A 14,473-nucleotide genomic window follows, 5' to 3' on the forward strand; every position below is an offset into this window, starting at 1 on the left:
CTCACATAAAGCCAAAGGAAACACGAAAAATAATTTAAAGAAATTAAGGCATAAAGGTATAAAAAGAGCTACGTGATAAATATAAGAGAAAGTACTAAGAGAACAGAGTACAATATACGTCTACGAACGCCATTTTGAAACGGGGAAGAATGTCATCCGAAAATGCAAAAAAGTAATGACAAACAAAGAAAAAACACGTAACATTCACGATCAAATAGAGGCGCCATTTTGAAGTAGTCTAAGAAGGTAGAAAAATTAGAGACAACCTCCATCTTCTAAAGTTAAGCATGTTTGACAAGACAAGGAGAAAAAATAAAGTCTCTCTAAGTATAGTCTGTTGACTAACCCTGAATAGTACGTTTTATCTGTCAGACAACCAATATAGGATCCACAGGTGCCGTTATATTTGGTATGTGGATGACCTGGATGTTACTTATTTTTAACTGCTTGCAAGAGCTAGTTGGGTGTTTGTTTGTTATTGAGGTTCTACTTTCCAGTGTCACAGAGCATCCTCCCCTGCTACTTGTAATCAGTATTTTATTCTACATTTCCTGCATAGTTAATCAGGCTAAGGTACTTCTAAGGTTCTGCTGGTCAGTTCTGCTCCTATGACATGCAGTGTGTTTCTGAGTCTGATATAAAATGTAGTCATTTGTGATCAAACAGTTATATAAGATTACCTCACACGTGCCCTAGACAGAGCATCAAACCACCTGTCTTGTGCACATAGTAAATAAATAGAAGTGCTTCATATATGCCTGGGCCATAAATACTCGTGACTTTCCTAAGCACTGCTGGGATTGTATCCAAGGTAGGTGGGGGGGGGCAGTCTGTGGCACTCCTTTGGCACCACTTATTTGCATCAGAGAGGGGGAGAGGGCTGATGTCTGGTTTGCTCCTGTGTTGGCATACTTGATGAGAGCGACACAAAAGAAGCATTTGGACCACAAATATGCTCTCTGCTACAAATATACATGAGTTCCATTCTATATAAGCATGATGGTTGCATATTGTCCTGAATATCTGTGACATTACTATGATATAAAGGAGATCACCCTAAATACTAAAATGATTGTCCCAGATATGAATGTAATGTCCCAAACTATGCATGATTTTGCCTCAAGATATAATTGAAGGCTCTCATGCCAGGTTTTGGTAGTCTGTGGAGATAAGGGGCAACTAGGCGATCCTCGTGACAAATATAATTGTTGCCCCTGGAATCACTGAAGTCGGATACTACTGCGAGCTCACTGAATTGCTAAGGTACTCCACGATAGGCTTAGACTTTCAGATACTTGCCAGGCTGAAGAGCCATTACATAATGATAATCCTGAAGATATGCTGTGTGGTACAATGCGAGCTTCATCTGGGACATGTGTCTCAGACAGTAATGTCCAGGAAACGCTACACCCTTTAGGGAAATAATAACACCTTATTTCTATTAGCTTAATACTTTCAGATACAAACAGTCCTTCCTGCTCCACTGAATGTTAGTTAATACATACAAAAGCACACACTCGGTCTATCCCACTTGGCTAGGGATTGGGGCACCACATCCCTTCTATCAATAAACATGGCCACATACAAAAAGGGGTACCCCACCTCTTATGTATCAAACACTACCTCATAGACACTTCTTTCACTAAGTGGGTGTTGGGGTTGGCACGTTCCCTAGAATCATGATAGCTAGTGGTTCCATGGGACAAGGGTGGGTGGACGGTTGGCCAAAAAGGGTGAGGTGTGAGCAATGGTTTGGCAGCAACTATTAAAATAAAGGCCATCACTTACCCTCCACTGTGTTTTCGAGCTTCTCATTAGGGGCCAGAAGTGAGGGATCTGTTACCTGCTGTCCCCCACTGCTGCTTATGAGTTGTTACAGTGACCTCTAGCCTACAATCCATTCCATCTGTGACGACCACAGACGTTTGCACAGTTCGAGCTGCTTGCTCAACAGAAGGAGTGTTTTCTCTATCCAGCGTGTGTGGACGGGCAGATTAGGAGGACCGTGGATTGTGGCACCAACATCATGGGAACAGTGTCATTGCCACCTGCCATGCATGCCCATTGATTTGCATCCTAGTCACGATCTTTGAGCCAGGCAACGGTTTGAACATTCTTTCTGTAGGTGTACCAGCAAAAACATGGCCACCATCATTAAGTCAGGCAGTTTGTTGTTTATCAAAGTTTCATGCTAAGGTTAGCCTTTAAATTGGTGATACACTGTAAACCTTGAGCACCTCTATTAAGGATTGCAAGTTTTACTTCTGGCATTTACAACATTTGGCATGGAAGGGGTATCCACTCCTTTAACATTTTGAATGGTAACTGGTAAACCACCTTTGGACTGGGCCCAATGGAAATAATCATTTGTAGCATATATTGATGCTGTGGAAGGTGACAGCTTCACTAGTAAGAAAAAGAAAGCCCTATTGATATAAAATTTAGGACCCAACGGCAGAATTATTTTTATAAACATTACAGTTGATTTAGGTGAGAGTTTACTTTCACAAAAGTGAAGCCAGAGAACTAGGACCAATCAATACTATCAATTAATATACTGCAGTTATTCAAGCATTAGACAAGGTATTTTCTCCTGGTAGGAATGTTGTACTGGAGAGATACAAATTCTGACAAAAGTCATAGATTGATGATTTTGTCTCAGCTCAGAAAAAGTTGGTGACCGCATGCAATTAGCACAACATGCACAATGAAATTATTTGTAACCACTTAGTTGAAATAACTTGTAACAGGAAAATACAGGAGCATTTGTTGTCCACTAACAATCCGGATTTCAAAATTGCTAATACAATTACCAAATCTATAGAAAATTGGTATGTCTACTTTAAGGAATTACCTGCTCCTAGTAACACTACTGTTAGCAGGGAAATCACAAATTGCCAATGGAAAGTTTCTACCAAGGACTTTAGAGACTCCAGGAATCTGGCCAAAGCGAAATGGGAAGTGAAACAGGATGGGAAGAGGAACAGTACCAGAGCCAGAGGTGTTGTGGTGTGTTTTAGTTGTGGTAGCAAGAATCACACTTCTACGGCTAAGAACTATCCAGCAATAGCTCAGAAATTCTTCAAGTGCAAAAAAAGGGTCACTTTTCTATTGTTTGTTGCATGTCGTGAAAATCTGCAATATCCAACACTGATAAAAGGAGATGACAATGACATATCCTTCTGACGTGAAGCGTACAGAGTCGAATAATACAATTTGAAGCAATTAGCAATGTCCGCCTCCTCCGTAAATAGCTCCCCACCTTCCGATCTGACCTTTGTGATGGAGGTTTTACCCCGCCGGGCTTTGAGAATATTAGCTAGCACTGAACCAGGCCTGTCGCCCTCACCATACACTCGTGCTGTGGCGTATTTCCCCAGATGTTGCACTTCATTATCTGCCGCCTCATGATATTCTTCTAACAGTTTCTTTAGCTCTTCTGTAGTGCCCCCTTCCATCCCTGACTGCTGCCTAACTTCCAATTCCCCCAATTTGCGCTCCAGATTCGACAATCTCTGTCGGATATCTCGAAGCACCCCGGAGTGTTTGGTAATGGCCATCCCTCTGACATACACCTTAAACACTTCCCAAACCGTTTGTAAACTGTCTACTGAACCAATATTGGTGTCAAAAAACGTCGCTATCGCATCTGCCATCTCTTCCTTAAAGAGGGGATCCAGTAGAGAGTATGGGGGAAATCGCCATGTAAATGGAGGTGTGGACAAAACTAGCAATATAGGAGAATGATCCGATAGGGTATGCGGCTGAACCTGACACATACGGACCTGTGACAGAAGGGACGTTGATACGAGCCAGTAATCAATACGTGTGTGTAGGTTATAGTAAGCGGAGTAGTGCGTAAAACCCCCCTCAGTAGGGTTGAGCGTTCTCTACACATCCGCAAGTGCCATACTGATCATTGCCCTATCTAGCGCTTTAACCACCGTTGCTGGCTTTCTGATCAGACCCCCTGATCTGTCGAGGCTCGGGTCCCTAACCATATTAAAATCTCCTCCCCAAAGAATTGGAGGCGTCCCGCTGTCTCCTACTATGTTGGCTAACGTGGTGAAAAACTCTGGGCAATCATAGTTGGGGCCGTAAACATTAACCAATAGTAAGTCTAGATCCCTACCCTGGCAGCGTGAGATCACGAACCTACTGCCGCAATCAGCCTTCAACAGTTGTAACTTGTAATCCGACCTGGGATTAACCCAAGTCATTACCCCCCTGGCGTGTGTTGTGAAACCGGCTTCATTAACATTCCCCATCAAACCCCTAGTTCGCATCATGGGGCTCTGGTTCGGGAGGTGCGTCTCCTGTATGAGGGCAACGTCAATGTTGTGCCGAGTGAGGTAGTGTAATACTTTACATAGTTTCCGGTGATCATTCAGGCCTCTTACGTTCCAGGTCACCACTCTTATGGAGTCCACCAATCTCTGGGATTTGTCCTCGCTAGTCATTACCGTCCTGTCTGTTACGCATTACATATCTTCCTGAGTCCTGCAGATGACATATGCAGTGGAAAATGTGCGACAATTTGTCCAGCCAGACTAACCTTCAAATATAGAACTGTGACCCACCCCTCTCCCCTACCCCCCACACACAGCAGACCACCCACAACTCGGCCCCGCTGCATCCCTTGTAGGGACTTCCCACACCTCCCTCTACCCACCCCAAACAAATTAAACCAAAAGTGGTGTTTTGCACTCGTGGGCGGAGGTCGCTCCATACTCAAGCTATGAAGAGATGTCACTTTGTCCTTAGTCTCGATCTCCTAGCGCAGAATTCAAGTCTAGGCCCCACCGCTAAGCCAGAAGAGCATACTACGTATATCAGTATGTGACCCGCAGCACTGTGTTGTGTGCCCTCTTAGATTGCACGCTATGCCGAATGCATCCTGTGGCCGCCACGAAGGGACAAAACCAGTCTGTCTGCCTACGCTCTTTTGACCGCTACCCATATGATAGCTTGCCTACTGACCGGGAATCTGTGTAGCAATATATCAATAAGTGCCCGCTTCATAACAGCATTATACACCATACCTTCGTACTCCCCCGAAACCCCCCACTCCCACCACCCCCGAGTAGATGGAAAATTTCAACACATGCTTGCCGTCTAGCCAGTCTCAGTCTTGTTCCTCCAGCGATCCCTCAGCAGCTTCTTCCCGTAACTGTCTCTCCGGACTCCGCTTCTGCTCTTTGTTCCAGTCTTTTAGCACCTTCTGCAATGCCTTTGAGTCAATGAAGATATGGGACATCTCCTGCCTATTCACTCTCAACGTGGCCGGGTACAGCATCGCGTAGTCCAGTCCCAACTCCCGTAACTGCTTCTTTAGTGGGATAAACTGCCGACAAGCCTCCTGCACTCGGGCAGTGAATTCCGGATAGAGGGAAATGTTCGACCCCTCATAGGGCAGCGTGTGCTTGTCCCACGCCGTGTCTAGAGCCGCATCCCTGTCCCGGTAGTTCAATAGTTTTGCTATGATTGGACGCGGTGGCGCACCCGGGGGAGGCCGGGGGCCCAAGGATCTGTGCGCTCTCTCCACCACAAACATATTTGAGAACACTTCAGCACCAAGTAGTTCGACCAGCAGTTTCTCCACGAAGCGCTCCATGTTCCCGGTTGGCGTCGTCTCCAGCAGGCCCGTGATCCACAAGTTGCAGCGTCGTGAACGGGCTTCAATGTCCTCAGTTTTATCCTGCAGCACCTGCATGATACGTCCCAGCTTTTTGTGATCTGTATCCAGCGTAGTCTGCGCTTCCTCGACTTCTGTAAGCCGTCGCTCGGACATGTCCAGTCTCTCGGCATGCTTGTCTAGCCGCTCCCCCATCCGATCCATCCTGTAGGAAAGGGCGTCAATCTTTGTGCCCAAGGAGGTCATGCCACTCTGCAATCCCTTCTCCATGGAGAGCAACAAACTACGGATATCCTGTCCTTCATCTATCGAGGGAGTTGATCTGCTTTCTTCCCCCTCAGCTGGGTAAGCACTGATTTTAATAGCTGATTTATGGCTCTTTTTTTATTAAGAAAAGTGCAAAATGTTTGGGTGCCTTTATTTGTCACAAAGATACTGTTTTATATAAACCAATCACTTCTGCACATTCATTTCTTTTATTTTGTTTTAATGATAGCATGTTACATTTATGTTTTTTTTATGAACAAAGTAAAGTGTGCAAGCACATATGCTGTCTTTCAAAATATAGTCCCTTTGTTGGAAGTATCTACTATAGAATTCTTTTACTGTATATACTCTTCTTTGAGGGTACAGCTTAACTCTGCTAATACAGTTTGTTCAAGAAAGAGGTCCTATTCCTGGCTCCATGCATAAGACAGCAGGTGCAACACATAAAAAGTTGGGAATCTATTGCCAAATACTTCTGAAAGAAAGACAGACCTATTGTCTTTGACATTGCATGCCTCGTGTAAGCATGCTTGGTACTGAGGAGTAGGCAGTGGCTGGCAAGAGACTCAGGGACAGTATAACCTATCCTGTATTCAAAAGAAAATAATTAAACCTGATCAGTGCTTAGGTGTCTATACTCTTTATTTCCCTCTGCAAATCAAGATACCAAGTAGAAGGCAAAGACTTGAAATTAATTTTAACTATTAGTGTATAGTGTGGTACCTCTCATGCTTCTGAGATCTATTTTATTTCTAGCTTCAAGTTGTGTGCCATGATTTTACTGTACCGATTTATAATGCTTTTTCCCTACATCTATTGTAATTTTACTGATGTTTCGTCAGAAACTAAATAAATGTGTTAAACCCTCAGAAAAGTATAAATCTGCTCAAAATATCCTTGGGATTGCACCATGTCACTGTCAGGCTGATTTTGTGCCTGTACTGGATATGTGAATAAACAGATGAAGTCTGACCTCTTCCCCCACCCAGCCTTTGAAAATTATTAATGCTATAAAATGAGTTCCCTTAAACTGGGTAATAATACTTGTTATTAATCATCTGTCTGCCATTTTGTCAATATTAAGCACTTGTGGTCTTTGTAACAGTTTAGTGTAATTATTATTACCTTATATAAGGATCCTTGACAAGTGGGTTTGTTTTCTATATCTCCCTTTAAGTCAATGGTTTAAATGCCCAAGGTGGACCCGTGGAAATGGTGATGGATAGTGGCGCAGCTCCGCAGAGCGTCCGCTTGTTCTTCCCAGAGACATGGCTCTGGAGTTTGGTGCCAGTGGGGTAAGACCTAGCTTTTTGATCTTTTGCTATTTAATTTGTCACTGGCATGAAAACAGTGGTGTTGGCACAGTTTTCTAAGTAGGGGTGCTGCAATCAATGCTACATTTACAGACAGCACATTTTCCATTGGAATTCACCACTATATCTGCACAGATGTTCAGTGTTACTGATAAATCTATATAGAGCACAAACAATAATGAGAGGAAATTGGGTTTTGGTAAATATTTGTCATTTGGACATCATCAAGGATAGTGTCTTGATTTTATTTCATCCTACTAAAATTTTTGTTTCCATCATCACACTTCAGAATTACAAAAAAAGCTTCATTTGTGCTTTCCTGCTTTGTTGCGTGTTACAAAAAGCAACATCCTACAGCCTTTCCTTTCACACCAACAAGATTGCCCTAGAGTTCAGTTTAAAAAATCTTCTCACTTTGCAGTCAGAGAAGGAAAGGTAAGCACCAATCCCTTTGTTAAAAGAATTAGCAGCAATTTGTCAGAAGACTACCCTAACATTGGCACCTGTGTGACATGTGACCGGATAAAAACAAGATTTTGAACCATCTTTAATGCTCATTCACCTTAGGAACTGCAACATGGTTGTTTTGAGGGTGCCGCAGCACCCCATGCAGCCCTATATCCAGCAGGTATGCATGAACAGTTATGTCAGGGCATCTCTAACTTTCCACTTATTTGGCCTAATTTTCCTTTTGAAAATACTGTTGGGCAGTGTTGGAACCCAGTTTTCTCCACTATCCTAACATTAGTACATTGGGCATGACTTATAATGGATGATCTCAGTTCATCAGGGGGTTTCCTTCTACCGACATTACCGGACCTCAAAACATATACTCAGTAGGACCTCAATCCTTGAGGGACAAGGAATAATTAAGGTTGTTCCCAGGGGTCACAGACAGAGCCGGCCTGGGAAAGCAAACCGGCCCTGGCAATTGAGTTGGACCAGCCACGGGGGTGGGGAGGGGCATGAGAAACACTGAAGCTGCTTTTGGTCCAGAGGACCGGTATTGCAGCACTGCTGCAAAACTGCCCCCTGTACCAAAAACGGCTCCCACTGGTTCCAAACCAGTCCCGACCCTCCCGGCCCACCAGGAAAACACCTGGCGCCCGCTACAGCCAGTCCGGCCCTGGTCACAGAATATTATTCAGAATTTGTGGACCACTTTTAGGAGCGTATGCAAGTAATGTGGACACAGAAGTTGGGTGAATATTTTGAGTAGACTAAGGAGTGTTTGATGTTTGGTGACATCAAACATGCTATTGTGAGAACCATGGCACTGAAGCCATTTCATCTAGAATACTCAGTGATGCAAAAATACATTATTTAATCAATGAGAAGGAGGCATGGGTGTTAGTCGAGGCAGGGGTGACACTTCTGCACTTATTTATGGGGAACAGCATTTGAAATTCATACTGACCACAAGCCATTAGTTGGTTTTTGTCAGCTAAAGAAGCGAGTAAAGCGACTCCATGCTTAGCGAAGTGAATTTACCATTTACAAGGAAAAAAACATGAGAGTCCGGTATGTACCTGGGTTCCGACAACATTAATGCTAATTGCTTATCTAGATTGCTAGAGAAGTCAATGGAGGATAAATTGGATGTGGCTAGTATGAAATCGAGTTGTGGAGAAGCGCTGAGCAATGAGAAATGGTTGATGAAAGCGGATGAAGATGAGGAGCTGCAGTAAATCAGAAGGTACATTTCAAAAGGATGGCTGAAGACTGCAGACAAATGTAGTGGCATCAGGAATTATAATTCAGCATGGTTGCAGTTGTCAGATTCTAGGGTATTGCGAAAAGATCACATAAACTGGTGGTCTCAGCTTCATTGAGAAGGAAGTAAGTACTGTTGTTGCATAAAGGTCACAGATGCAGGTCTGGGATGAATGTAAGGGCTAGATTGAATTTGTGGTGACCAGGGATGGATAGAGACAGTCAAATGTTTGTGAGTGTGCATTATGTGTACTATGAATGACGAATCGTGACTTGTTAGTGAAACTCCAGTTGTTCAACAATCATGGCAAATAATTTGTGTGGATATTATCGGCCTATATACCTGTCTGCGTGTAAGAGGAATATGCACACTTGTGTCAGTCTATCGCTATTCAACTAGTGATGGAGGTGCAAGCAAGAGAAGAGACTAGATTTCTCGTAGAAGTGCTCATGAGGGTAGAAATATCCAGAGGAATTAGTGTCTGAAAATGGACCACAAGTCATGCCTAATGAGATTGAAGAATGTTTTAAAGATCATCGTATCAAACATCAAGCACTGTCTTTTATCATCAAGGAATAATGGGTTGATTGAAACATAAAACGAATGAAATGCTACAGCTAGTAGTACACTAATTAGGATGGAATTGAGCAACTCATTACTTTATTGTAGAGCAACAGGCATAAGCCACATTCTTCTACAGTGAAATGTCCTTTTTGTTTGTTGAGAGATCATATGCCATGCTCTAAGATTTGTCCAATGTGGATGGGTAAGAGAAGGGTATCAACTGAGGAGTGCAGCAAAATCTTGTGACTTCAAAACTGGTAAATTGGGTTTGAGCAAAAGATTTTTTCCATCCAGAAGAGAGTAGTTCGAGTGTATGGCAATTCGGTAGTCATAGGTGGAGCAAAAGTATTGAATGTGAAAAGAGCATTCATGTGTAAGTTGAACGAGGAGTTGGAAAATGCACCAAAGAAGAGAAGGAGAGATGAGCAATGGGGGCTGTGCCAGAAGAATGACCAGCATGGGCAAAAGACACAGAAAGATACCCAGAAGATATGTAGTTGATTCATGATTCTGTGAGATAGTTGCTTATGCTGCAACATTTTCTTGCTAATTGTATGTATTTTTAAATACAGTTATTGTCTATGTTCAAACATGATTTTTGTTTTGTTTTGTAATGGAGGATGATATGGTACATTCTGTTATTAGCATAACATGGCAAATGTATTCTACTAGGTTTCTGCATGGCTGTGGGAATGTAGGCGGCTAGAGGTTCTATTGGATTGTTCTTAACGAAAAGGTCAGATATAGTGTTCCACGGGGAGTAAGTTGTCGCTCTGCCATGGCTGTCCTGGATGTGTCTTGTAATGTTGGGTTAAAAAACTTTTAATAACTTTGGATTCCACTGCTGCGCTTTTCATGATTTTGAGTTGATATCTCCACAACCACCTTTCATTATAAAGATTCTTTTCTCCCATCCTGTTCCTCTATCTTCTAACTTGCCCTTTTCTTTGCTGGATTGTCCGCTATGCTCCTACTACTCTAGTGGACCTGTGTTTGCTTCTGTTCACTTTCAATCTCTTTCCTGACTACTCTTATCTATCCTGCAACATCCTTCGCTCCTCGGCTAATTATTCTTTCCAAGAACTATTCATCTCACTTCTGGACTGTAACTATTACTTCTGTATTGCATATTCAAAAGAAACTGAAATGAAATCATGGATAGCCGTCTCGCCAAGACCCCATCATCTTGGATCCTGAATCATTCATCTTTCTCCTTGATCTACCGTCATCAATATTGGCCCATCTTGCTTTGACCTTACCTCCTTTTGCTGTACTGAACAGTCCACCTCACTGATCAGCTGTTCATCTGTCTTTTCTTGTCCTTCCACTTTTGAACTTTTCTTCTGTGTCCTGTACTGTTCTTCTATCTCCAGAGCTGTTCTTCTCACTACTGCACTGTCCTTCTCTCTCTGCAACCATTCTTCTCTTCAGATCGGTCTATCTCAGATCCCCAGTGCCCCTGAACTATCAATTGAATCCTATGTATACTATACAGTGGTGGCTTTGAAGCCCTTGGGGACAAAAGGTCAATGGATAGCTGGAGTCAAAAAACCAAACACTACTAAAGGAGCTCTAAATAATAAATGATCTCAGCGGTCTCTAATGTTTACTCAATTGTCTTAGTGGAATGATGAATAACTGTTCCCATTGTGTGATTTATATTAGTCATGCAGTGAGTTCTCTCAGTTTTCTACACTTTCCACCCAAGACGTCAGTGAACAATTTAATTGGTCATTTTTGTGCCACACATAGACAATCACAAAATGTGTAGACCCTGGCACTGATTTGGATTAGCCTGAGCCAAATATCTAAGAATAAAATTTAGAGTCTTGAACTGCTTTTTTAAAATATTGTATTTGCTTTTAATATAATATAATATAATAGCAAGCATGATATCTAAAAATATGCTGGTAGTAATACTGATAAACTGGTATCAGTGGTTTAAGGAGTACCATTGTATTAATGTTTCTACTACTTTTTCTTACACTACAAATCTCTCATATTATTTGTGTCTGCTGCTTTTGTCCGCACCCTGTTGCGAGTTTGTTGAACTGACCCTTGAAAATATCTCCAATTCTTTTCTGCAAATTTCCAAGTCAGGACCTTGTTCACTATTTCAGCTACTTGCTTTGCACTGGAATTCCTTCAAGACCAAGAAAGAAAACCAAAGATCTATCCTATTTAGATTAACTTTGTCACATAGCTATGGATAAAAGCGTAATGCAGGTATCTGCAGACCAAATTTCACATGCAAAACCAATTTATGCTGAAAGTTGACGATCAACCTAAGCCCAAACCCCTTTACACCATCCAACAGTTATTGTATGCAAGGGAGTATGTGTAGAGCGGGCCAGTGTACAAAAAACATGGGTTTTGGCTCAAGTCAGATCTGCTAACTATTTAGCTTTGCTCCAAATCTTAACGTCAAGTGAAAGCAGCAGGTGCAAGCAAGAGGTCAAGCTTTATATTGGCTTATATACCTACATGTAGATGTGTGCTTTACTCCAAAGCACACTTCATACATGTCTGACCTCTTTGCAGGGGTGTATCTCCAGTGGAAATCTTAAGCAAGATACTTGTTGGCTCACGTAGCGCAAGGCACAGCATCGCCGATCACATCTAGATTTAGGGCCTCCTTACAACGAGGCTCGGAAAGCCACTGAACGCATTGCGGTTTCAAAACCAGCAGCCTAATTTCAATGGAGGCTGTCGGTTTTAAAACCAGCCGGACATTCTGAGTGGCTTCTGACGGTCGTAAGGATCCTTTCTGCCAGTCGGAACTGGCACGTAATCCATATGCAACGCCGTGCAGGGATGAACACAAACTCCTTTTTTGTGTATGGGAGCTTGTGCTGTGGCTGGTTTCCAACTGCAACACAAGCTCCCATACATAAAAGTGAGCTTGAGACCGCAGCATCACAATTCAGCCCTGTAACCACAACGGTGTCGGGCGGACAAAAGTTCGCCCAACATCAAATAAGGCCTATTGTGCAGGCACCACCAATAATTTCATCTGCAGGTGACTCTTACTAAATCCGGTGTCGCAGTATTTTCTGCCTCTCACACAACACAAAAGTGACATTTATCACAAAGCAATTTATTGTGTGAAAGACAGCAAATTTGGGCTCAAATTTTGCATGATTAGCGTTATTGTAAGAAGACCCACCAAAGCATTACATTTATAATTCAGCCTTAATATAAGCCCTAATCTACATTTCGCCTTCTAGATAGACAGATAAGAAACACAAAAAAACTCAGAGTGATGATCTGAGATTATGCATCAAGGAATTTGTGTAGTCTCACAACGTCTATGGAAAGACATCAACTAACGAGTTCACTGTGAGCATTCCATTCATAGATAATAATAAATTAGCAATTTTGGCTATCAAGAAAATATGCAAGTAAAAGCATTCAATGCACATGTAAAAATATAAGTAATGACTGAGCATTGCAGACAAATAAAGTGAACAGTATTAAGTTGAATGAAAACACTAAAGCACAGATTGGACTAGAATTGGACAGGATCAAATTGTCTGAGGCTGTCCACTTCTGCTCCAATCCTGGATATCGGGATTGAAAATATGGTTAAATTAGCAGCTAAATGCTCAAAATAGTGTAGGTGTTTGGTCATTTGCATGATGTCTCTGGAATAGGGAATCTTGATAATGACCTGAGAAGGGATCACATCTTCTCCTGTGATTTATTGTATAAAAGAGGAATACTTGACATTTAAACTTAAGATTGTTTATTGAAAGTAAACTAAAACCATTAATTTTAGAAAAACATAGGTGGGCCTCAGCCACATAATCCAAAAGAGAGTTAGTGCTGGGCTTTTTCATACGATTATCAATGCAGGTTTTTACAGCTTTATTTATCATTTTCTTTCTACTTGCTTCTCAATCAGTTCTACAAATGCAACCGTTCTCATGAACAAAATCCTTTAGAAACATGACCATATAATAGTATTTCAGCAAACACAGTTTGGTGAACAATAATTCATGGCTTCATATTTTTGCTACAGATCCGTTTTAAAAACCAGCTTCCACTTGCTTTGATTTTCTATGCAGTCAGCATTATAAATTTAACAATACTGCCTAAAATAGGTCAGCAGTACTATTAGAACGGGTGTTGCTTTTCTGGTGTTCTGACAAAATAAATTCAAAAAAATATTGTGAGACACAAATGCTGTGCCTTAAATATCATGATGTGAAACAATATCATGGTTCAGCATATCATAGGTAAGATTATCATTTTTTAATATTATGGTTAAATATGTTAATGTGTTTATTGTTGTGATGTAAGTTACTTTTTAGTGTATTTTTTGTTTTAATATATTTTGTTTGCTTTTAAATTGTTCGTATTTTGGTGCAATATTTTGAAAAGGGAGATTGTGTGTTCGTAGGGGAGTAGGGCAGGGAGTAAATAAAAAATAGTAATTTTTAAAATGTGTTATCTTTCAAATTCTTGTGTTGATTTTTTTTCATTTCTAAACTGTTTATAAACATTTTAATGAATTTATTTATATTTGTTATACTTTTTTAGTTATACTTTTTTTATCCATTTATAATTGAAAATGGTATTTGTTATTTGTATAAAGTATTAAAATAATTAATATTATTTAATTTTGTTTTAGTATTGCAATATTTTCTAAGATTTCAAATCTAATTTTTGTTTTCTAATTAGATCAAACTGTTTTTGTTTTTTTGCAATGTATTCTATATTTTAATTACATATTTGAATGTAATTAATTTTCATAAAAGGATTGCTTTTTAGTTTTTTAATTTCTTTATATTTAATTTAATTTGAAACAAACGCCCTGAAGCTTTACAGAGCGCACTCGGCAGCCAGCCTGCCTTCCGGCCTTCTCTGACATCTCGTATTCACATTCAGGAGTGATTAGGTTGCCTGACGCGTTTCAAGACCTTAAGTCTTTTCCTCAGAGGCAGCTTCTGACACGTAAGTACGAAGTACTCTCATTTA

At 41.2% G+C, this 14,473-nt stretch overlaps 1 protein-coding gene across 1 annotated transcript in view; it reads left to right on the plus strand.

Moving 5' to 3' along the window:
* The window catches only part of LOC146812812 (alpha-2-macroglobulin-like protein 1), a 761,857-nt gene that overhangs the window by 334,495 nt on the left and 412,889 nt on the right, over positions 1 to 14,473 (plus strand). Inside the window, exon 18 of the mRNA XM_085615204.1 lies at positions 7,080 to 7,197. Coding sequence (XP_085471330.1) covers positions 7,080 to 7,197 — 118 coding nt within the window. The remainder of the gene's footprint in view (positions 1 to 7,079; positions 7,198 to 14,473) is intronic.

The sequence above is a fragment of the Triturus cristatus genome, chromosome 7, assembly GCF_964204655.1.
Source record: "Triturus cristatus chromosome 7, aTriCri1.1, whole genome shotgun sequence".
Taxonomy (NCBI): Eukaryota; Metazoa; Chordata; class Amphibia; order Caudata; family Salamandridae; genus Triturus; species Triturus cristatus.